This window comes from Astyanax mexicanus, chromosome 25, assembly GCF_023375975.1.
Source record: "Astyanax mexicanus isolate ESR-SI-001 chromosome 25, AstMex3_surface, whole genome shotgun sequence".
Classification (NCBI taxonomy): domain Eukaryota; kingdom Metazoa; phylum Chordata; class Actinopteri; order Characiformes; family Acestrorhamphidae; genus Astyanax; species Astyanax mexicanus.
Genome location: NC_064432.1, coordinates 20,829,841 through 20,856,572, shown reverse-complemented (window position 1 = coordinate 20,856,572; position 26,732 = coordinate 20,829,841). Strand labels below are relative to the sequence as shown.

General features: G+C 38.6%; 1 protein-coding gene across 4 annotated transcripts in view; it reads right to left on the bottom strand.

The window, feature by feature from the left end:
* The window catches only part of lrba (LPS responsive beige-like anchor protein), a 273,015-nt gene that overhangs the window by 171,668 nt on the left and 74,615 nt on the right, over positions 1-26,732 (bottom strand). For all 4 annotated transcript variants that reach the window (XM_049472639.1, XM_049472641.1, XM_049472642.1 and 1 more), the window contains exons 30-34: positions 26,130-26,448; positions 13,768-13,952; positions 11,582-11,654; positions 10,574-10,707; positions 9,010-9,071 (exon numbers count right to left, since the gene is read on the bottom strand). In XM_049472639.1, the coding sequence (XP_049328596.1) occupies positions 9,010-9,071; positions 10,574-10,707; positions 11,582-11,654; positions 13,768-13,952; positions 26,130-26,448 (773 nt within the window). The remainder of the gene's footprint in view (positions 1-9,009; positions 9,072-10,573; positions 10,708-11,581; positions 11,655-13,767; positions 13,953-26,129; positions 26,449-26,732) is intronic.

Below are 26,732 nucleotides of genomic sequence, written 5' to 3'. Positions count from 1 at the left end.
ATGTAGTCAGCTCACATTAAGTGTTCTGGCATAGCTACTGCTGTGAAGCAGTACAAGCAAATTTTTTTTTTCCCTTTATGCTATTTTCTCCTCTATAAAGACCAATAAAGCTCTCCCCCTTATCACCAGTGATGCCCCCATCACTTGGAGGGTGGCAATAAGTGCAGGCCTTCTCCAATACAGGTGAAGCCAAAACCCACCTCTTTTATTGAACTGCTGCTGATGAGGCATGACTATGAGGACAATGCGTTTAGAGGAAAGTGCAGCGACCCAGTTCTGATACATCAGCAAACAGCTAACTGTGCACAATCTGGGATTCAAGTCCTCTGAAACACTCAGGGCCTTATCCTGCACCCTGTACAAGGAGTCATGATGCCCACTGCTATCTTACACTCCGCAAACAGTCTATTTTCACATCTTACACCTACTACAATGAATAAATAGCGAAGGCGCGTGTAAATATATCTTATATATATATATATATATATATCTATTGGATTATGATGAACAGAAAGAAATCAATGCCAGTGCATTTGAAAATAAAAGAAACTACACCTCAAACCTATACATATTAACCATAACAGTATGACCAACTCCTTACTGCTTTCTACACCCATTATCCAGGACTGTAGAGCAGCTATGATTTGGGTAGTGGGTCATTCTCTGCACTGCAGAGACACTGGCAGGGAGGTGGTGTGTTAGTAGTGTGTCTTATCCTGATACAAGTAGATCAGACACAGCAGTGCTGCTGGAGTTTTTAAACACTGTGTTAGACACTCCTTCCTAGCTGGTGTATTTTGTAGATGTCTAGAAACATATTGTTTTACTATATGATTTTAATTTAATTGTATTGCTGTTGTGTTTGTCATATTTTATTTTGTTTTTTATGTATTATTTTAAAAAGAAAATCAGCTGGAAATTACTAGCACTTCTATAATAACATACAATACAACACAGGAACAAATCTTGAAGATTTCAACAAATTAATAAACAGAAAGGTGTTAATCGATTTGTAGTTATTATGATTAACATTATTACTATTATACGGTAGAAATAGTAATGAGTGAGTGCTGTAGCTGCAGCAGAAGATGAGAGCAAGGCAGCCAGTGGAAGTGCCTTCCATCACTGAGCAGTTGGCCAATCGATTTCTCTCTCCCTCTGTCTGAGTATTGATCCTCCATTCTCAGACTCCAGAGGGGGGTTAAACTCCCTCTGTTTCCAGGTTAAAGGTCAGAGAACAGGAGCGAGACGCTGCCCAAATGTTTAACAGGTTAACTCTGCATTACTGCAGCCATTGCTGTCAAGCACACACACACGTGGACGTCCGAAACAAAGCTACAATCAATCAAACTCTTCCTCAGTTATCAAATGCGGAGCATTTTTGCATTGGAAATGTTTAAAAACTAAACAAAACTGTATTTTTTTTTTCTTTTTGAAAAGACAAAGGGGAGGTCGCAATCACCATGAACTAGACAAATAAGCCAAATAAATAATAGGAAAATATATATAATATATTTTAAATTAAATTTACATTTAAAATGTAATACTAAAAATTTGTGAACTGACCTTGGACCTATGAAATTTATTTGAATTTTTGAACATTTTTTCCCCTCATTCTTTCTTCAAATTTACAGTGCAGCAAAAAAAATATGTGGCAACACATAACTAAAGATTTTATACAATCAATCTTTATGTTGTTCGAAAAAAAAAAAAAAAAAAAATCAAAATTATTGTAACAAGGATTGCTCATGCCTTTGATTACAGGTAAAAACTAATCTAGCGTAGCATAAAAGTAATGTAGCATGAAAATAATGTAATGTAAGAAAAAAACGTCCACTATTAATATGATACAATATGATATGGAACAACACTAGCAGGCACAAAAAAAAATGTGACTAAAAACCTAGAATATCTGAAATCTGTTTTATGCCTCAATTTTATGACTACCAGACATCCATGTTTTCCACACTGAGAAAATCAAAGTGCCCTAGTTTAGCCAGAATGGCTAAAAAAAAAAAAAAGCCATAAAAAATAAAATCAGCTAACTGATGCCTGGAAAAGGTTCCAAACTGCAATAGATCCTCCTACAACACATTTATAGCTGGTGTAGTCTCAGACTTACAGTCTGTCCTGCATTTCTCTATGCACCACAGAACCAGAGTACCCCTCCTCTCCTGCATACAGTCCGTGCAGGAGACGAATGGGTAAAAGAACAGATGAGCTGACAGGAAGCTGGACAATAACGTCTGATCTACAGCACACCATACCTGCCCCAGTACTGCATTTATCAGACACACCTCCCTATCAGACACACTGGAACACCTCCACACACCATCATTACACCATAACACTCAACCACGAGCAGGGGGTGGGTCACAAAGTGGTAGGCTTGTCTCGGTAACTATTTCAGTTTGGACGATATATTGTCCCAGAAATACACTCTCTCTTGGTCTTGTGGTCACTGTCAGGCTGTGCCAAACTAGCACTATTAACAGAATTAAAAAGTATACTGGGTCCCAGTCAAAGTGTTTCAATCACACTACAGACATACATTACAATATGTGTGAAAAACAATCATGTGAAAAAGTATTTGCCACCCCTATATTATACATAAAGTTTTTCATAATCTGAAATATATAACACATTTTAATATCAGAGAACTCTCCCAAGGATATCATTTTTGCCCAGTCTCATTCTTATTATAGAATTATTAACAACGACTTAAACTGAGGCAAGTGACCTGCAGTTCTTTAGACACTTTTCTTTGTTTTTTGTGACCTCCTGGATGAGTTGTCCATGCCCTTTTGGAGTTATTTTGGTAGGCCTTCACTCCTAGGAAGGTTCAAGAGTGTTGAAGCTCTTACTGTCGTCCGCTGGAGTCCCAAAGCCTTAGAAATGACTTTGTACACTTTTTCAGACTGACAGATGACAATGACTTGGTTTTATCATTCCGTTCTTAAATTTCTTCAAATCGAGGCATAATGTGTTGCTTTTTGCTTTTTGAGATGTTTTATCCTGCTCCTTGTTGTCAGACAGGTTCTACTTAAATTATTTAAAGCAGTAATTAGGGCTGGTTTTGGCTAATGAAATTAAACTCAGCTTTTACAAAAAGGTGGTTAATCACAGTCCATTTCTTTTTCACATAGGGTTTGGATAGCTTCTTTCCTTTAATAAATAAAATCTTAATAAAAAAACTGCTTTTTGTATTTACTCAGATTATCTTTTTGATATTTAAGTTTGTTTGAAATTCTAAAAAAACAAATGTAAGCATGACATAAGTGCAAACAAAAAATAAATCATTAAGGGGACACTGAATTTGAACCGCACTCTTCTGTGTGCAAGGTAGTGATACAACCCTCTACAATTTACCAAACAAAAGATAAATCTGTATCAAGCTCAATCTGAAGTCCTTTAAAAGCTTTCCTGAGTGAAGAGGTGAACTGCATAGGAGCACTTGCCGTGCCTTAGAAAATGCTGGGACAGCGGCTAATCAGCTTAAACGGGGAACATGCAGCCAGAGCTCTTCCTCTGAGTGCCTTTACATGTGAAGCATTATTTATTAATCAGCTGTTGGAGCTTGAAACCTTTTTAGAGTGATATGTGGGCGGTAAATCTTGCAAACTGTCACGTCTGGGCGCTTGTCACAGCAGATTAGCTCGGCCAAGACAACGAGGCTATTACGCACAGGCCTCGACCAGAAAGACGAGGACTTTCAAAGATGATCTTCATGTAAAATGCAAAGCTTTTCCTCATGCCCACATCACTACAAATTACCTAGATGGAGTGGACGTCTTGATAGCTGGTTTTATATCCTCTCTCTTTCTCTCTGTCTCTCTCTCTCTGTCTCTCTGGTGGACGTGATTAAAATAATACTCCGACCCGTTTGAAGCCGCTCTTCTCCGTAACTGAGTTTACTTCCCTCTGTCTGCCGCCTCGAACGCAGAGACAAAGAGACAAGCTGGGGAGTAAATAAATTGCCCTCATAAAAATTTCAAACTAAAACAGCATAATAGGCCTTCATGTCTGGCAGGGGCAGCTTCAAAGCCGAGAGCAGACAGATGAGGGCCGGCCCGCTGCTTAATGTGAAGATATTGGACCACGGGATGGGCTGCGTAAAGCAGAAGAGTACGCAAAGCAGAAGAGTACGCAAAGCGAGGAGTCAAAAGCTTGCAGAAACAGACATGGGAAAAGGGAATCTGCAGTAACAAGGAACCAACTATAGGAACCTATATATATATATATATATATATATATATGATCATCATCTTGTTTCAGATGAGCTTCTGTCTCAGATAGTGTTTAAAAACTCCAGCAGCACTGCTGTGCCTGATCCACTCATACCAACACAACCCACAATAACACCTCATACACCACTGCCGACAAGTGCAGTCACTGCAGTGCCAAGAATGAGCCACCACCCAAATAATGCTCTGCTGCTCTGTGATGGGGCTATGGGGTCCTGAACACTGAAGAGTAAAAAAAGAAAAAGAAACTATAAGAGTAAAGAACTATAAAGTGATGATTAGTGATATGATTAGTGGAGCTGAAAAAAATGGAACAAGGGTGTAGAAACAAAAAGTGATCATAATGTTATGCTTAATCATTGTAATTGGGAAGGCATCAAATGCAGATTAAGTGCATAAAATATAGATATTTGACATACCGCTGTTACCTTTTTTTAAAATAGTATTTTTATTATTGTAACTAAAGGGCAGTTTTTTTAACATTTACTACTGTTTAGACATCATTTTCAATGTATCAATGTAATATTTATTAAAATAAATCAAGCAAACATTGTTAGAATAATGATTTGAAAAGAACTGAGTACATGTTTTCTAACTTCATAATATATGGATTTTTAAGGTGAATAATTGCTCAAATATAAGGCCAATACAGAAGCACAGCCCTAATTGAACAAATCCAGCTGAGAACTCAAGTTCGCACATATCTGGATCAATAAAGCTGAAGCTAAGTGAGAAGCAATAAACCACATAAAATGAGCTGTGTCTGATCAAAATTGATCTTTAATTGTAAATAAAGGCTTTGTGTATGGCCGGGCACTATCAAACTACAGTTTAGCATCCGAGGCTCGACGCCGTGCTGAAGTGGCTACACACACATCTGTCCGATCCGCTGTGATTAAAAAGTCCTCAGCGACCCCGACCCTCGACCCCTTCACCCCGACCCTACTCCGTCATGCCACCGGGAAATTAATTAGAAAATTTTCAGCGATGCTATCGAGCCCGGCCAGATCCCATCTCGGCCTGGGGCGCAGCGAGACACGGAGAGAGAGAGAGAGAAATAATCCATCAAACTCGCCCGTATCAATTCAGCCTGCACCCAAGAGAGGCCCGCTCATTCACTTCCTGTCAGAATCCAGAGTGCTTCCTGTGAGGTGATTATAACATGCTCTAAAACCCTCCACGTTCATTTCTTCACATCTTTTCTCTAAACAAAGGAAGAAACAGCCAAAAAATACTTTTTTATTCAGGGTTGTGAGGGATCGATCACACAGCAAACATTAAAAGTCACTTTAAATCATTATAATTTAGATTAAATCAATAACCAGCCAAGGTAGGTCACCCCATATTAGATTAAAAAATATAAACATTTAGATACTCATGCATCTTTATAAATAGCGTCATAAAGAGCATTTTTAAAATTCTAGTCCAAGTGGCAGGTGTCCATCACAGGAATATATTAATAATGACTTATTATTTTAAACCAGATGTGCAACACATCACAAGCACAGCTTATGACACATTGAAAATCACAATTCATAAGGCATAATAAACATGGCTATAACGTGCTGCACATTTTTATAAATATGTATGACCATGTTTGTTCTACCTTTGTTCTGAAGGTAAATGATTCTATATAGAATCTCACCCTACAGCAAATTAAATCTGTCTGACCTGAACTACAAATTTACTCTAAAACTTTAACCATAACCTGTATCATGATTAACACTAAAGCCTAAACCCTATCCCTAACCTAATGCATTCATTAGATCCCCATCATCACCTAATTATTTTGGGACGTAACCCTCCTCAAAGGACCCCATTTAAGTTTGTCCTCCCACTTTTCCTGGCCACCAGATCAAAATGCCAACTTTCCCCTGAAAACAAAATTACATTTGCATGGGGCTGTGAGAGAATTTGGGCCAAATGATTTATTGTAGTAATCAGCGGCGGTGAGGCGACCCGGCCCGAGTCGAATCACTGTGTACCCAGAGCTCGGCCCAGAGCCACTCCTCCGCCGAAAAACCCAGCAGAACCCCAATTTCCCACTTTCATTAAATTAGCATTACACAACAGCGTGACAGAAATGACAAATAGGTGCATTAGAGCATGTCATTTCCCTCCTTTCTTCCTGTGTGGTGGGGTTCAGGAGGCGTGGCTGCTCCACGAGAGAAATCAGAGCAGAAAAGAAGGGGGTTCACACTGAATTTGATTATTTTTAACCAGGAATGCGATGATCGTTCTATCAAGCCTCCATTCGTATGGTTCTTTCTGCAGTTATTATAAACACTGTTACATGATTAGCATTACAAATTCCATTTAAAGTGATAACAAAATACCTATATTTGTGTTAACATATACATACACACATACATACATACATACATATAACCAAACACACAGTTTCAGATGGGTTGGACAAGATATTTACCAAAAGTCATGGGATAGCAGTATGTAAATTGATCGAGAAATGCGTTTTTTTTTTCTCCAAAAGATGGTATGGCCTTGAAATGCCCTTACCTGTATAATTTGTGAGATGTTATCTTGTGAGTGAGACTGAACATGGTTGGCCAATGTGCTCATGGCAAGGCAATGGGATTTACACAATTGTAGTTCCTGTCCCATAACTTCTGATGACTCCTGGCCTAGCTAACATTTGGCATCTCAGTCTATCATATATACAAAAGTTTAAATCTCAATATATTTCTTCATATCACACCACACCTAACGCATCATGTAATAAACGTCAGTTAGTTAGAGATATTTTATATCGCAACATACGGGAATGAGGCATAGGGATTCTTCAATTTAAATCAATCTTTTTTTTTTAAAGGATCTGATATGAATTCATATTTACTCAAGATCAATATTTAGAACATTAAATATATCGGCTCTGAAGCGATTATTTTCCTCGCTGCATTTCTAACATCAACTGAATTATTATCCAGCCCTAATTTCAGTAAATTGTATCAGTTTACCAGGTTCATCTACTTATTCATTGTATAGTATTTATAGCTCAAAAACAGCTTTAAAACTTGGTGTTGGTGGACATTTAAACCTATTCATATTTAGTTACATACTGGTGACCTATGGTACACTCCCACTGCTCAGGCAATTAAAAGGACGTGGAATCAAATGTATCGCCTTTGAAACTCACCAGTTAACCACAAACAGCAAAAATAAATCCACACAGACAGACAATAAGGCAGCATATTAAAGCCGGTCCCTGCATCGATCCGTGCTCAAATCCACCTGCTATCAACCCTTCATTTATATTCATAGATCTACAGCAGAAACGCCTTAAATAAACTCGACAACACAACCTCGCACAAAGCCTGCAGAGTCTGATCAATAACAAAACGGCATCAATTCTGCATTATTCTCCCACAGCCCACAGCACAGGCCGTTAAACCGGGTCAGGGGCTTCACGGCCAGAGGACTGACCCCTGACCCCATGCCCTCATACCAGTGCTGTTCAAACCTGATACAAACACTGTTCCTCCAGATCTGACCATTTCTCCCCACACTGTTACTCACAGATAATGAGAGAGAGAGAGAGAGAGAGAGAGAGAGAGAGAGAGAGAGAGAGAGAGAGAGAGAGGAGATTTACACTAATGACACTAAAGAAGAGTAATAAAAACTGTAATAGAGTAGACGGATAAATGGACGGATGAAGAACGAAGAGATCCAAAGGTGCTGAAACAAAGGGATGTGGAGGTGGAGTGATAAAAGAATGAGTGAAGAGGTATGGATGTAGAGATGGAGCTGTGACAGTATTGGTGATGACTGAATGGAAAGATGGAGAGATAAACAAGTAAAGTTGCAGAAGTATGGGTGATGGCGAGATGGAAAGGATGAATGGATGTGGAGATGAGATGAAATGAAGGAGTATGAATGACATAGGATTGGAGAGTCAAAGGATTTTCAGATTTCCCTGAAGTAATCAGTGTACGGATGCCCACGTAGGACAGATAAAAACAAATAAGTAGTAATTAAGGAAGTATGGGTGATTATGGGATGAATGGATATGGAGATTAATTGGTGGATGTATAAGTAATATATGTCTGATGGGTTGAATAAATGTGGGGATTATAGAAAGACAAAAGACAGGGATGGAGAATGAAGAGATGTAGCAAGTGTGGAAGTATGAGTGACAAAGGGATGAAGGGATGAAAAGGATGAATGAATGTTGAGATGAAATTATGGAAGTATAAGTACTGAAGGTTTGAAGGCTTAAATGAACGTGGAGGCTTTAGAAGGACAAGAGATGGAGGGATGGATGGTGTAGAACACAAGTAAGGTTACCCAAGTACTGAGGCAGATAAGATAAAATGATGGATGTATGTGAGATATAGGTTTGAAGAACTGAATGAATATAGTTAATATAGAAGGGAGATAATAAAAATAACAGAGGGATATGTAGAGGTGCAGTTTTAAAACCTATGGGTGATGGAGGAATGAATGGATGGATGTAGAGATGGACGTATGAAAGTATGGGTGAATGAGTAATGTAAAGATGGAGGGATGAATACAAGTAAAGCCATGATTGTATGACTGATGGAGAACTGAAAGGACAAGAGACAGTTATGGATATGCAGGTAATAGAAGGATAAATTGATGTACATATGTAGATTTGGAATGAGAGGTTATGGTGGGACTGGTGTGAAGACTACTATAAAAAACAAGTACTGGAAGAATAGAAAGATGAACAAATTAACGTAGTTAGAAAAGTGAGAAAAAAAGATAAACAGAAAGATAATTTACTCACCTGGGAACAGAGCAGCATGACAAGTTCCACTACGGAACTACTGGACTTCATACACACCAAACCTGAGGGAGAGAGTAAAAAAAAAAAAAAAAGAGAGACTTCTTACTAGAGGTGGGCAATATATGACAATATATTATTGTATTGTAATTCATTTTCCTATTGTTCCTATAAGATGATTTTTAAGTATATCCAATTAATAAGCCAGATTAGTATCTACTATAAATTATGTATTACAACTTAGAGTATGTGCTATGAATTATTCAGTATACACTGAACAGGGTTGGGGTGACTTGTCAACCATCAGAGTAATCAATTATGGAAATACATAATTTGACATAACGATAAGCATCAATGGGTTGCAAAGCTGGCCATGTGCAGTAAAAACGGGCTGTGTCCCAAACAGCATAACACAACACTAAATAGTGCATAATTATTTATTGTACAGTAATCTACTGCATCTACTGTACCATTAATTACATTTTTTTTACCACGTAGCTAATGTGTTAGTACTTTAATTATCATAAATAGAGAATTATACACCATACATACGGGACACACAGGCACTTAGTGTATAAATGGCTAAGTGAAGTAAAGCCGCTGTAACGCACAGACCTGCCTTGTGTGGACTAATGCTTTGTTTGACCAGTAGAAAGAAAGCAGTGCCATGTGTTAGTGATCTAATTCTGCACCATCTTGCAGGGCCAGCAGTATTGATGGCCCTAATGAACCAACATGATGTTACTGTAAACTAATACATATTTAGGCCTTGTATTACACCGGGCAAAGTGCGGTGAGCATATGTCCTATTGATCCACAGCACCAGCAAAGAGGAGCCAAGGGTCATCAAACATGGAGAGAGATGTGGGGAGAGAGATGTGGGAGAGAGAGAGAGAGAGAGAGAGAGAGAGAGAGAGAGAGAGAGAGAGAGAGAGACAGAGAGAGAGACAGAGAGAGAGAGACAGAGAGAGAGAGAGAGAGAGAGAGAGAGAGAGGCTGCTTATAGTGTATAGTGTCTTTCAGAAAGTACTCCAGGCTGAAACACTCTGTAAAACTGTAAAAGATGAATCCAACAAACAAACAAAAAACAAAAAAATGTGTGTCCACGCAAAAACATACCATATTTACATGTTTTTGTCATATCACCAAAAGTGTTGTTATCACGAAAATACAATGAAATATTGTGATATTATTTTAGGGCCATATCGCCCACCCCTACTTCAGACATAAACCTATAGACCTACATAAAGCAGAGGCAGTAGCAATTACGAAATAATATTGATAAAAGCTCATTTCAGCTCCACATCTCAGAGGAATCACCACCTGCCTTTCTCCATTAAGTTAACCAGCTAACCAGCAGCAAGGTTGATGAACTTTAGCGCTCCACTGCTTTATATCTGTATCGGGTGCATGAAGGGTTGTCCCAGTTCTTACAGGGTAACTCAGAAATGAACTGGGCCTATAGCTTTTTCCAACAAGCAATCATATGGAAGGCACTGCCTCAAAACAAACAAATAATGAGGGGTTTAAGGTCTTGGTGCGTTTGTATTTAAGGGAAATGACATACTTGTTCCCTCAATGAGTAGCTCCTGGCCATGGCTCCCCAGCAAAGTTCGAGACAGGAACGGAGCAAAGTCGACAAAGATCTCCCTCAGCAATGGAGCGGCCTTCTCAAGAGCATGCTCCAACCGCTCTGAGATACTGGCAGAGAGGGAAAAAGAAAACAAGGTCAGTGAGAGAAATCATGAAAATAAATTAGTTGTAGAAAAGTAACTATTTTACTTCTAATTTCCTACATATTATTACTGATACATAGATATTTTAGTGATAAATCACTCATCCCCTCATGACCCTGTTTTTCAGCAGTCAGGACCCCAAAGAAGAGACCAGACCACCACAGAGCAGATATTATTTGGGTTGTGCTTCATTAGTGGTATGTTAGTGTGTGTTGTGCTGGTTTAAGTCGATCAGACACAGCAGTGCAGCTGGAGTTTTTAAACACTGTATTTACTCACTTTTCAGTCTATTAAATACGTCTATCTGCTCATACATGCAGATGTAAAGTCAGAGACAGAAGCTTATATGTTGCTACACAGATTGTGTTTGTGATTTTCTAGCCTTGTCATTGGATACTGCCCACTATTCAGGCCAGCAGTGACACTGAGGTGTTTAAAAACTCCAGCAGCACTGCTGTATCTGACCAGCTCATAGAAGCACATCACCACCACCATGCCATGCAAAACTGCAGTGCTGAGAATAATGACCCACCACCTAAATAATAGCTGCTCTGTGGTGATCTTGTGGAGGTCGTGTCCATTGACATACAGGGTAAAAGGAGGATAGTAAAGTATACATAATCATAACAAGTATAGGAACAATGTGTATGTTAATTTGTATAATAAATGTGTAAATAGCAATATTAAGATTTTTTTCTCAAAGTAATCTTAAATAAAAAGCATTTATAACAAATAATAAAATGCTAAACACATTACAGATTCACTTTCTCCCTTTCTCTTTCTCTCTCTCTCTCTCTCTCTCTGCCCATGCCTCTTTCTCACTCTGTGTGATGTATTACCTCATGTTGGGGGTGGTGGTATGGGTGGTTGGGGACAGAACAGGGACAAATGGCAGGTTTGCTGCTGCTCCGCCTGTGGAGAACACAGAGAACACCATACAACATATTACACACACACACACACATACATACAAATACAGACTTGTGTTTATTTGCAGCTGCATGAAAACAAGTGTGTATGCATGCACAAACAAAACGTTTGTATTATTATTATTAATGCAATATAAAGATACTCATAATGCATTATATTGCAATTATAATACACTGTCTGGCCAAAAATAAAGTCACCAAAAAAAGGGTCACATAATATTTCGTTTGCCTCCTTTAACTTTGATTGCAGCACGCATTCGCTGTAGCGTTGTTTTGAGAAGCTCCTGCAATGTCACAAGATTTATTTAAATCCAGTGTTGATAACAATCGTTATAACAATTTTTAAGTAATTGACACCATTCATTTAATTTAATTTTGTAAACGTAATGCTGTAATGCATAAAGCAATATGGAAAAATATTTGTAGTTCAAGAACAAGCAATTATTTTCTTGTTCTTTGTGAAATACTAAAGGTCTCTGAGTTGTGTATACACGCTGCATATAAAACTGTTCTGTAACCTCCATTTGCAAGGCAGGTAGGTGTTCTCCGCTGCAGTGATGTTAGCCAAACAGAGGCGATATGTTTGCATGTATGAATATTCATAAGTAAGAGTCTTTCTTCAGAGACTACTGATTCAGTGATCTAAAGCAGGGATAAATAGAAACACAATAGGAAAAATGATGTAATAAGACCTTTAATAAGGTCCTACAAACATGTTTACCGTATATTCTAACAAGATGCAAGTCTCTTATGGTGACAGTATGATAATGAGAATACTAATGCTGGATTTTAAATAAATATGTTGTGAGAATAATTATCAGGTTTTTTTTGTATTTTTTGATTACAATTTGGGTATTGGGTCCTAATTAACTAACGCGCGCACACACAACAAAAAGCAAAGCCCCGGATGTATCACCTCATTTTATAAGGCACCATTCTCATATCAGAGTATAATACAGTGGCAAATACAAAACAAAATAATAATTATTATAATAATCAGTGTAATCAGAGGACCAATGTATACATTTCAAACACACATACACACACATTCACTTAAGACTATTATTATTATTATTATTATTATTATTATTATTATTTTTGATTAATTAAATTATTTATATTATTATATGTATTATTCTTCCAGCACTATATGTTGTGTGTGTATATTTAATAGCTTATTTTCCTCCTTTTATATGTGGATCATTTTTACAACAGAAGCTGCCACAAAGCAGTTTTACAGAAATGTGGGTTACCTTGCAACACACACACACACACACACACACACACACACACACACACACACACACACACACACACACACACACACACAGTCTCAGAGCAGTGATAACTCTGCAGAATGACAGGCGGTGGTGTGGAATTTTCCGGGCTGCAGGACAGCAGCTCGTTTTAAAGCTCCAACATGTGTTCCTGCAGAGAGACTCCAGCATGGAGATGAAGTAGCCACTTCAAACGGCCCTGAGTAAATTAACTTATCTCTATTCAGCTGGGGCCTGCCCTGCTGCTCTTGCCTGTGCGTACGCTCACACACACACATGCACACAGAGAGCGAGAGACAGAGAGTGGAAAGGAAAAAAAAAAGAGGAAAAAGAAAAAAAATAGGTGTATACTCTCAGAGGGAGGAGTGTGTTTAGCTTCAGAAGCACAAAAAGAACAAAGGAGACAAAACAAAAAAGCTAAACAAAGGGCTGCAACATCCTAAACTAAACCACATTTTTAATTCTGCAAATTAAATAGGCAGTCTTCAGTCTCTAATTCCACTGCTCTTTATAACATCTTATGAGGATCAAAATGTGTCAATAAACTTCTCAGTGACCAGTGATGGTGCTCTCTGGTGTGTAATCTCTTCAAATTTAAACACAGAATGTCTTAAATGTCTTAAAATATACTTTGCAGCACCTTAAAAAAAAAAAAAAAAACACACACAATAATACAGTTTCTCTTTTATTTACTTTGTTTATTAGTATTTATCACAGCTAATTCATTCTGAATTCAGAATTTCTGTTCTTTTGGAACAACAAGAACAACTACAAGAAAGTGTATGTAATATGTGTTTGTATGTTTTTTCACACACTAACCTGCAGCTGATTCAGCAGTGTCCCCCTGCTGGGCGGAGTCACCTGAGGACACCACAGACACACTGTTCACCGGGGTTCCACCTGCAGACACGGTGGCAGCTGATTGGATGGCAGCAGAGCCAGAGGTGGAGACTGATGCAGGTGATGGAGCTCCTCCCACCTTCTTCGGTGCCACAACAACACTCCTGAAAAGATGACGGACACAAGAGGTATAAAAAAAGAAGACAAATTCAAATATTTTGATTCACATAGAACACACAAACAGTAAGAAAATAGTTATTTTTTCTTATTTACATAGATTTTCCTCTCTCCTTACTGTTATGCTTATTTGTCTTTCTTTTTAAACACTTATTTCATTATTGAATTTGCACAGAATTTAAATGCTTTTTGTATCTCTTTATATTTTACATCTTTGTTCCATAATAGCCGTTTTAATCTCAAAGCAAGCTTAAAGAAAACAAAAAGGAGACATAATCGTAAATCATGAATGAGCACGAGCTCCAAACAGCAGATGATTATGGCCAGGCAAAAAGCAGTGGGAGTGGATCAGGCACTCAGTCAAAAAGCCATTAGCCCTCTTTAGGTCCGAGTCACGTAACGATCGCAGCGATGATGCATGCTAAATATGCAGCGAGTAATGTAATTTAGCATCAGACACGGCGCGGGCTAGCGCAGCGCTGGGAGGCCATATGCTCAGTTAGAGTAATTATAGCCCGTTTCCCTGACAAGGAACATTCCAAAACGGCAGCATCTATCTTCCGGCCAATCGATGGCCTCCCTGCGCCCGCCACTAAACCCTCTAAACTTTGTGATTGATTGAGCTTCGAAGCTGACGGCAGTGCATTACGGGTTTATAGAGCGTTAAAAGCCACTGTGTGGGTCATCTAGTGTGCTGAAGATTGCTGGACGCAAGCAGTAACAATACAAGGATTATAAAGATTTTGTTATTTATACAGAACCTACTTCTCAAGGACATCGATACATAAATAAATAAATCAAGTAAAAGATGAAACCCTGCAACTAGAAACCAGTGAAAGCTTCTGATGTGGTTCTGACTGAATATAAGCTGCCCAGGTGGGATGTGATTAACAAGAATCACTCTAATGTCCGAGTACTGAATAAATAAATTACATACATACACAATCAATCGAATTGTATGATTTTGTAATACTCAGTTAAATTACTGTCATTACTGAAAAAAAAAGGTTCAACCACAAGACAACAGGAAATTCACCCAAACATGCCCAGCAACTATTACACTACACAATTTTACACAAGTGTTAAAATGAAGAAACATATCAAAAAAGGGATATTTAAATATACATATTGATATAATATGGAAACAGATAATGTATCTGACTTGTATGTATGCGACATGAATGTTAAAGGCTAGCAGGGGTCAGCGATATGGCCCAAAAATAATATCACAATATTGAAAGGGATTTTTTGGGGGATAATTCTTGGCGATATGACAAAACATTGACCTAACATTTTTATTATAAGAATATCCTCCTAAGACCAGAACTCTTGTATGGCATGCATTTTATATTTCTCTTTACTTGTTGGGCTAATTGGCACCTGATTAGTGCAAAAACAAAGAATTATCTTTTTACGTTTATTTTTATGTACAAGAACAGAGGCCATCACATCTGGGTCAAATGGCCATCATTTTAATGATGGTTATATGGGATGACTGTGTTTAACCACAGGCCAAGCAGAGCATCCATTTCACATCCACTTCTGTCCACCTACAACAAACACACGAGCAACAGAACTGGAGTCTGGAGCAATGAAAAAGGCACAGTAATGTAATGTTTTAATGCCAGATACCACAAATAACAGCTTTACACTATAAGTTATAGATAGAACTACCTCGGCAAAGCCACAAGTACTGTGTGCCAAGCAGGATATGCAAAAAACACTCACATGGCAAAAGTTATTAGACGGTGGTATGTACATTGATCATTAAGTGTTGTAGGGATGCAACGATTAGTTGATATTAGGCCTGTTAGTTGCGATAATTAAGTTATTGACTTATCGCACAATCATTTTTTTTTTCCATGCAAGTTTGTTTACATAATCACGAAATTTAGAATAAAAATGTTTGTACTCACAATATAAGATATGTCTTTTTTCAGATATTTTTAAGGTTGTTTTTTAAAAACAGTTACTATTAGTCTTGGAATTTTTTTTTTTTTTTCATATAGTAGTTTCCAAATTCCATACTTTTCCATACTTGCGAAGGAACTCTGCTATTCCAAAGCTTCCTCAGGAGCATCACAGTCTTCCTGAATTCTGCTGTATAGCTTTGGTAGGCCTGAGCTCCTGGAGAGTACAGTTATCTATGGAAGGCCTTGACAGAGCGCTGGCCTTTCCAGGGGGCCAGTGGCCTCTTTATCGGTGCTGACAGTGTGCGGAGCGCTCAGTTTAATCACCAGCTGCAGTCTGAAGGAGACTGGCTTTGTGCTCAGACAGAGGAGCTATCACAGAGAAGTCTGCAGAGATTTAAGATAAGGACTGTTCAGGACGGATTGTTTAAGAAGTTAAAGTGGTGCTGGAGGTGGTCCAGAGGCTAAGCCAGGCATCAGAGACATGCCTGGATTAAACATTCACAACACACAACCAGGGATGGTTCTCATTTTCAAAAAACTCAAGCCCAATATCATGACTTCATCTAGGTGCACCAACTAGAAGATGGGCACAAGTTTTGGAGGACTCCGGAGGAATTTTAAGAATACCATGGCTGAAGTTGTGCAGATTTGCTCAAAATTCTGGTATTATAGGTGGATAGAGAACAACTTTGTGCGAGTGAAAAAATCTTGGTATTTGGTTGAATAATGACCTGGATTTAACTAATGATGTGGGGTTGCTGCAGTTGATCAGGACCCCTAAAGAAGCACACAGCTCGCTATTCACTTGTTATGCTAGCCAGTTAGCATAACAAGCTAATAGACTGTAGTGTCTGAAGTGAGAGGAATGGAATTGTGCGATCGATCCACAGCTAGGACAAACTTTAATACTGTAATGCTTTTAATAGCTTTAGGAAAAACATTGTAAATTGATATTAAACGTGTGTCTTGCTTGTGCAATAGAGAGAAAATTATCTCTTTTAAATACTTAAATTGAGTATTTTAGGTCCATTTCTAGTGTTTATGAAACTATTTAAAGAGGATGCTGCTAATGAAGTCTGATTTCTTCATATATTGTGCAATTTTGTGGGACGAAATAAACCCAATAGTAATCAGAGACTTAATTTAAATCCTTAGTGTTTTATATTACGTATTTTTCGGACTATAAGGCGCACCGTATTATAAGACGCACTATTAAAAAACGCCTATTTTCTGCTATTTTTCCATACATAGGGCGCATCGCATTATAAGGCGCGTTAAGTGACACTAGAAAGGGTGCCTATATCAAAGTGAACAGGGGTGGCGCCATGTTTCCCTTCCCCCACCGGGGGTGGTCGCTTGCCGGTGGAGCGTCTCAGTATATATAAATCTAGCTCTTTCAAAGTCAAACGAGTGCTGGATATTAATCTACACAGATTCCTCTCCTGAAAACTGTTTATTTGGGTGAGTAACGTGCTTCAGTTTATTTACAGTAAGCTTAGATTTCCAGATGTCCACTAAGGCTTGCTGCACCAGCGTTAGCATAGCTATCCGCTAGCACGCTAGCTAGTCACCTAAACTAGTAAAGTTAACCCAAACTTAAACGACAGCGTTACACTGAGTAATCCTGCGTGTTCTGGTAAGACAGTGAGATATTAGCTAGCGATTCGTCCCCCGTAGCTTGTTTTAACACTGTAAACAAGCAGATTACAGGCTGATAAAACTCACCTCTGAGAGAGTTAGCGCTTAGCATCTAGCTAATGCTAGCCAGGCAAAGCAGCACAGACTTACAGGCCGATAACTCACCTCTGAACGGTGAACGCTTAGCGATTAGCATCTAACTCTAATAATACTGCTCCAGCAGTATTAAAAGTGCTAAATTTAGAAAATACTGATCTCTGAACAGTGAAAAAGCTAGCTAGCTAAGCGGTTAGCATCTAGCTAATGCTATTGCTGCTCTGCACGGAGTGTGTGTTTACTGCTCCTTACACCTGACGGGTAAAATTTAGATAATACTGATCTCTGAACAGTGAATAAGCTAGCTAATGCTATTTGCTGCTCCAGCCTCGGAGCTGCACGGCTCTGGACTCTGTATAGCACTGAAACTCTCTATAACGCTGCACGGAGTGTGTGTTTACTGCTCCTTACAACCTGACGAGTAAAATCCATACAAAAGGCCCACCGTATTATAAGACGCACTGTCAATTTTTGTGAAAATAAAAAGTTTTTAAGTGCGCCTTATAGTCCGAAAAATACGGTACATTATATGTACAAAAAGCAGAGTAAGTCGCAAACCTACATAAAAGCCCAGTCATGCTAAATAAATAAATAAATAAAACATACTGTGATATACATTTTGGTCATACCGCCCAGCACTAGTTTCAAGGACTTAAAAGTCAGTATATTTAGATACTCCTCCATCAAATACGGCGGAAGACAGCATCAAATCAACAAAGGCGTAACCGTGCGATTAGTCAGATTATTATTAATACTCAGGAGGGGAAAAAATCAAGGAATAATTTCGACACTGTAGTTTTCTCAAGCTCCTGTGTTAAAGAGTTCACACTGCAGCACTGAAGAAATCAAAGCACGTTTTAGATCAGTTTTCTCCCCTGCCGTTCTCCAGAGTGAAGTCCAGTCTGAGCATGCTCAGTGTGGCCCAGGCGGACTGGACTGTATGCTGGGGGTCGAGGTGAAGAGCGTCCATCTGTTCCACTGTTTAAATTATTCAGAACACCATTAGCTACACTTAGCCCCAACCCAACACTGCTGTCAATTAATCAGAGCAGCCTGGCCTTCAGCTAAAAATCAGAGAGCAGTGTGTGTGTGCGTGTGTGTGTGTGTGTGTGTGTGTGTGTGTGTGTGTGTGTTTAGGTGCCCAGGTTTGGGTTCAGACTGCTGAATTATTTAGCATTTTTAACCAGCGTTAGCACAGACAACATACAGCCAGCATGTTTCCTGTAATCTACCTCAACTTGACATCGAGTGAAACGTGACAGAGGGTGTGAACATGTGTGTGTGTGTGTGTGTGTGTGTTTAGGAGCTAAAACATCAGCTGGTAAGAAATCCAATCTGAAAGCAGGCTGAGCTGCAGGGAGTTTTATGAACAGCGGTGCTGTATTTTTCTGCAAGGTTAAATGCTCGCTGGCATTATGGGGTAAACTCATCTTACATAAAGTCAACACAGAAAAAGTAGACCCACATTCATCGTCCTTGTGAACTTGACTTTCCAAGCAGCACAAAAAAAGGATTTTACCAGAAAACTTGAGCTACTTTACCAGCATACATAAAAAAGACAAACAAAGTATGTGCTTAGAGTAGAGATGGGCATCTCAAGTATCACATAAATAAAAAATAATGTTAAACATAAAAACCTTAAATATTTTACAGTACTCTGCACAGGTTTTAGGCACCTGAGTAAATTTTCAAAATACGAAAAGCTTTAGCTCAGTAAAACACTAAGATAAGAATAAAAATAAATAGCATTTGTTTACAATTCATGATTCTAAATCACTGTGTTCATTAAAAAATCTCCAAATGTCTTCTCATGGAATCTTATTTATTTAGTTCTCATTATACCAACAGTTGATTTGGTAAATCAGAGCTGAGCTTCTAATGGAATTGAACACATCCACTGGGGAACTGGGTGGAGGTGTCCAGAAGAAAAGAACTAAACTTTGTTCTTCAGACTAACTTCTTGTTACTTTTTAGTTTTTAGTTTTGCTAAAACAAATGGACTACTTCTACAACTACTGCACAGTACTGTTTCTTTTGATATGAGACACTCACACCTCCTGAGAACTCAGTTGTTGTTTATTTTTAAGGAGGAGTGATGTGGCTGGGATCTTTGGGTGCCCAACAACACTAAAACTCTGATTATACCACAGTTAGTTCCGATCCTTCAATATGATTGGCTGAGAGACGTTCTATAAGTGCCGTTATCAGCCGGTAATGCACTGTAACGGAAGCTCTCCATGTATTACTCCACCACATACAGGCAAACTAGCAACGATGCAGCGCTTACAAACCAAACAGCGCAGCTACAAACAGAGCAGCAATGGAACTATTTTAACTTGCAGAGTTTTTATAACCAAACAGATCATATATTTTCTCGTCCTCTTTAACTCAAAATCTTTCAGCGATAATGGATCTGTGGTATAATCGCAATAATTCTAGAATCTGTACTTTTTGTGTTAATGTGTAGCAACGTGCAGCAATGATTTTATTCACATTTTCTAGAAGATGTAAAAATGAACAGTCAAGCCACTCCCAACATAAAGTACATCTTCCTATATACAGAGTAGTACATGTCAAAACTATGTGACAATAGACACAAAATATCCCACACACGCACAGACGATAAATCACCATATTGTTTAGGTCAGCCTGTCACTATGACCTCATCTTGGAGAACTTTCCCGAGCACATTGTGAATCCTCCTATAAGACGGGTATTTTCTTTTCTTCCATATATTCTCTTTTAAAAGAGTAAATCAAATTTCTGCGGGCGCATCGCAGTGACACTGTTTACCAGCCTCTGGTTCCCATCAGCAAATATTTGCAGACACTCCGTCAAAACAGGCGTAGGGGTCAGAAAGACATATGGTGGAATCAGGGTGGTGAGGACAGTAAATAAATCTAGCGTCTACTTCACCTCTGACCCCGGGCCAGCATTATCTGGGAGAGATTCTGCTTTTTCCAGGCTCCAAAGCTCGTAAATCCCGCTACCATTCCCACATGGAGGCGTCAGCATCCAATGGCAATCGCACCAGTACCGTGAAAGATGGTTTATAGTGGAAGTATGTGGAGCAAGGTGGAGTAACACACATACACACACTCATATATACACACTGGTGGCATCTTTATGGAAGTGTACAGGCGTACCGCATGTCTAGGTCAAAAGTAACTGATCAAATGACGCTATGAGGTATAGAGGCCGTATTCATAGCTGCTGGTATTAATCATCGACTGGCGTTTTAAACTAGTAAAGCCATTCATACATGCAGTCAGAGAGTGAAAGGTGGAAAACTGGCAATAAAATAAGACCAATACAGCACCAGGCCAAGCTCTTGATAAAAATAAAAACAATTGACCGATTATGAGAAAACAAAAATATCTGTTTATAACAGTATAGAAAAAAAAATTAAGCAACATTCACTGTAAAAGAATCAGAGTTCATCAGATCACATTTCTAAATCAACAACTAAAATCTGTAATCAACTGTAATATGTGCTCTCCTAGAGAAAGAAATATTAGAGAAAAGGAGGACAGGTTAGCATAACGCAAAAGATACTATTTTATAGATAAAACAACACAAGCAAGTGTATTATCTTGAACTACACTACTAAGGCAGAATTTGCCACAGGTCTGGGAGTTCTATAAACTACGGACAACATTTCTCCCAAATTCCAAATAAAAATATTGCCATTTAGGGCCTGTTTTCGTAGAAAATGAGAATTGACTGAACTAACAAAAAAGATTCAGAGCTTTTGGATCTAAACTAAAGCAAAGAAAACCAGTTTACATTCATAAAGTTTTAAGAGTCAATCAATAAAAAAAAATCAATATTTTGTGGAATAACCCTGTTTTTTAATCACAGTTTTTATGCATCTTGTCATGTTCTCTTCCACCAGTCTTACACACTGCTTTTGGATAACTTTTTGCCACTCCTGGTGCAAAAATTCACCTTGGTTTGATGGCATAAGATCATCCATCTTCTTCTTACATGTGTTTCAGAGGTTTTCAATTCAGTTACTTTTTCCAGAGCTGTATCTTCATAGCTTTAAAACTAATAAAAATATGTTAAAATTAACTTAAATCCATAAATTAATGCTAAACTAATGCCAATATAATTCCAATATTATCGTGCAACCCTGAAAAGGACAGGACATTACTTAATGCAGTGTGAAACCAAAACTAACCAGACCAGATGTCCACAATGTAACAAAATCAAGAAAATTGGTCCAGTTTTTCAGGCATAAATATGCGTTGAAGTCCAACTCAGTTTATTAGATATATATACATAAATCTATATTTAAAGACACACTTTTAATTAGCAGAGAGAGAGAGAAAGAGAGAGAGAGTGAGAGATTTAAACAGACATGTAAAGTGAAAGTGTGTGCAGAGTGATCGTGCAAGTGTGTCTGCTTAAGAGGTTGTGTGTGGAAAGCAGAGTCATCAAGATAACTCTCCTACAGGGGATTCCACAGGGAGATAACCCTTCCTCTCAGGCCTGGGAATACACAACACAACACACACTTACACACTGATTCAGTAACCTGCTGACCCCTAATCTTAATCTCTGCTCTAAAATCAGAACAAGCCCGGGCCTGCGGTGGTCTGATCTCAGTTAACCCCAATGATAAAGGTGGACTGTAACAGAAGAAGAGACTTTTTCTAATTTAATTAGGTAGAAATATCACAATGCTTGTGACATTCAGAAGCAAAAACCTACACCACACATATAGGTAGAATGCAAAATAAATAAATATCATTCCACTATATACTTTTATAAGCTTTTAATTAGCTTAGCTTACCACAAGCTTATAGGCATTAGCTAGCTCTTGTACAACTAGACGGATCTGGGAGATAAAATAAAGGAAACTTAAGGCAATTGATTTAAAGAAAGTTAATATATTTGTAGTAAACACTGGTGCTAAAGGAAGCTAAGGACAGAAAGTTAAAGTAAAGACCTTAGAGTTTACAACAAAAAGCATAGACACAAAAAGCTAAAACAATTAACTGGAAAGCAGCTAAAGGGAAGCTGAAAGCATGCAAAGCTAAAAACATTGTTGCTAAAGCCAATGAAAGCAGTAGTGCTGAAAGCACTGGAGCTCAGGGGATCGCCGGTTGGAATCCTGTTCATACAGCCCTGAGAGAGCACAATAGGCCTTGCCCTCTCTGGGAGGGTGGATGGAGCTCTCTCCCAACATCACTCCAAAGGGTGATGTCCGCAGCACAAGGCATCTGTGAGCTGATGTATCAGAACTGAGCCGCTGCGCTTTCCTCCGAGCACACTGTAATGCTACTCGGTAATGCTGCATCAGCAGCAGTTAAAAAAGAGGCGGAGCCTGACTTCACATGTATCGGAGGAGGCATGTGCTAGAAAATGGGATAAAAATATGAAATTAAATGATAAGGAAGCTATAGGCACTGGAATAAACAACAACGGTGCTAATAGAATCTAAAAGTTTTAAACTAAACAGAACTGGTGCTAAAGACAGAAAGTGGTAGGAAATGTTGGAGCTAAGGGAGTTAAGGCAAGTGAATAAATGTAGCAATACTAAAGGAACTGGATCTAAAGGAAGCTAAATCATTACAAACAGAAGCTAAAAGCATTGGAGGAAATAGCACTGGTGCTGAAGAAAACTAAAAACACAGCACTGGTTATCAATTTGAGTGTGTGGCCATAGACACTGGTGCTGAAGAATGTGTTTTAATGATACTTGAGTGAAGCAGGGGTGCTAAAGGGAACTAACAGTAGCAAAGTACGGTACTATAGCTGTGAGTGTATCCTTTCCAGCTCTGCAGCCTTCAGGAGCCACAGTAATCCCTCAGCAGATATGAGCAGCTCCTGATACCTGACAAAGCATTCCACAGATAAAACACACACACACGAACAACAGAGAGAGAGAGAGAGAGAGAGAGGGAGACAGTGGCAGCAATCTAAAAGCAAAGGATAGAAGCAGATGGAAAAAAGAAGAGGAAGATGGCATATGGCTCATCTATCTCATCTAGAACAGGCCGCTGTGATTGGCATCATGCCCATATTAGGCACTCTGGGTCTAACAAGCAGAAAATCTCTGCTATCTGTGATCAGCACATGTTTCCTATGTGTTTTATCTTATATACAGCTCTGGAATAAATTAAGAGACCACTTCAGTTTCTAAAACAGTTTCTCTGATTTTGTATTTATAGGTAAATGTTTGAGAAAAATGAACATTTTTGTTTTGTTCTATAAACTACGAACAACATTTCTCCCAAATTCCAAATACAATGACATTTAGAGCATTTATTTGCAGAAAATGAGAAATGGCTGAAATAATAAAAAAAAAGATGCAGAGCTTTCAGACCTCAAATAACGCAAAGAAATTGTGAAAAAGTTCATCTTTATAAAGTTTTAAGGGATCAGAAATCAATATTTGGTGGAATAACTTTTTAATTACAGTTTTCATGCATCTTGGCATGTTCTTCTCCACCAGTCTTATACACTGCTTTTGGATAACTTTATGCCACTCCTGGTCCAAACATTTAAGCAGTTCAGCTTGGTTTGATGGCTTGTGTTCATCCATCTTCCTCCTGATTTTATTCCAAAGGTTTTAAACTTGGTAAAATCAACGAAACTCGTATCTCAGATGGTTTGTACTATGTCGCTTGCTGTTTATTAGCTGTTTGTTAGTTAGTGTTATCTTTGCATCATAGGTGGTTGTTATGGTGCTGCTAACCAGCCAATATGCAATACTTGATGGTTGCTTGGGTGTTACTAGATGGTTGTCATGATAATCAAGAAGTTAGGCTGTCACAAACAGTACAGAAAAGCAGCAGAAACTGCTATAAAATATGTTAAAAACATTCCGACAGTATAGACAGATTTCACACTAATGTGACTGCTAATTAGACTACTAGTGAAGAAGTTAAAGGCTTGAAACTACTGGTAATGAAGTGATGAAAAGGAACAGTCACACCTTCCATCATCATCATTATCTCTCGACATGTTACAGCATATTTCTCACAATACACAAACATATAACACACACACTCTATAGATGTGCATGTCCCCCCTGAAGGCAGTTGAGTGTGTTGTTGTTTTGATGTGCTTTCCTGCAGACAGACATGCAGTGTTTGTGTGTGTGTGTGTGTGTGTGTGTGTGATGTGTGTGTGTAAGACGTGCTCTGAGACGAGTCAGAGATGAAACAGTGGAGTTCAAAAAGCCTTTCGGCGGAGCTGCCACGCACTCACAGCCAAAACGGTTTTCATGTGCAGTTTGAAAAATGTTCTTTGTGGTTTTCAGAGTTTAATTGGCTTCAGGGCAGGGGAAAAGGTTCAGATCAGCAAACTCTTGCTGCGTTGCCATGGGAAACCCCAGTACTGTCAGACACTTTCACCTCTAAACACACTTTTAAGTAAGGCTGATAAATCGAAATTGTATCGTTATTGTGAGATGAGTTTTACGACAAACATGTTGAAAACACTGCAATTATAACATAAATAACAGCGATCATGTGACTTAACAAGGCTTGATGCAGAGCGAGGTAGAGTGAATGCAGAACAAACTACGCCTTATGCTAGGAGGAAAAAAAGCATACAGCACAAATACAGTATACAATCCCTGAGAATCTTTATTATTAATTATTTAGCATGTACTTGTTTAATTCATCTACTATGAATGATTTAGTACTTACTATGCAATGATATAGTATGTATTATGAAATAATGCAGTATCTGTAATAAAGTATTAATCATCTGCTATGGGCTAATCAGAATCTAATAAGATTTATTCTGTATCAACTAAAAATTATTTCGTATTTATAGAAAGGCTTAGGATCCACATTTACGCCTTAAAAACAGCCCTATCAAATATATTACCATATTATACACAGCTCTGGAAAAAAATAAGAGACAACTTAAAAATGATGAGTTTCTTTGATTTGACCAAATTGAAAACCTCTGGAATATAATATAATACAATATATAAGCCATCAAACCAAGCTGAAGTGCTTGAATTTTTGCACCAGGAGTGACAAAGTTATCCAAAAGCAGTGTGTAAGACTGGTTGAAAAGTATGTGCCAAGATGCATGAAAACTGTGATAAAAAAACAGGGTTATTCCTCCAATAATTGATTTCTGAACTCTTAAAACTTCATGAATATGAACTCGTTTTCTTCGTTTTATTTGAGGTCTGAACTCTCTGCATCTTTTTTGTTATTTCAATCATTTCTCATTTTCTGCAAATAAATGCTCTAAATGACAATATTTTTATTTGGAATTTGGAAGAAATGTTGTTTATAGTTTATAGAATAATACAACAATGTTTATTTTATTTAAACATGTACCTATAAATTGCAAAATCAGAGAAACTGAAATGGTTTCTTCATTTTTTCCAGAGCTGTAAATGAATATGAACATTCCCCAATTAACAAATGCTAATTGCTGGGTACCTGCTTCCATAGATTTTTAGTTATGTTATCCATTTCTGTAAACTGAAGCGGCTTGATCTCAGCTACAGATGGCAGGCAATTAATCAAGGCTACTGACCTGTCAAAAGAGCGGAACTGGACACTCTGGTCACGGGCCGCGTCTCCCACAGCGCCCAGGAATGCGGTGGGCAGTAAACTGGGGTCCACCATGATGTCATCAGCAGGCGCGCTCACCAGACTCCTAAGGATGTCCTTCACGTTCTTTCCCTTGCCGTCCTTGTCCGTAACCTCCTGACCTCGCCTGACCTCTGAGGACAGGGTGGACAGGGCCTCAGACACAGCGTCCGGCGCACTCCGGGACACAGCGCGCTCGTCTCCGACAGTGGAGTCTTTGCGACGGACAGATACTCCATTCTCTAGGTCTGAAGATACGCTCTCTGTACAGACACAGACGTGCACACACACACACACACACACACACACACACACACACAGATTATATATACTTTGCTGTATGTCTGCCAGATGCGTGTGTGTGCTATAAATATAGACACATGCTATTTGTGCTTTGTGTAGAATGTATGTTACCTGTGCTGTTTGTGGTATGTGTTAGGCATGCTTTCTATGTGTTAATTGTGTTGAATGTGCTCTAGGAGTGTGTGTTACCTTAGTTGTGTGTAGAGTGTGTGTGTGTGTGTTACCTGAGCTGTGTGTAATGTTA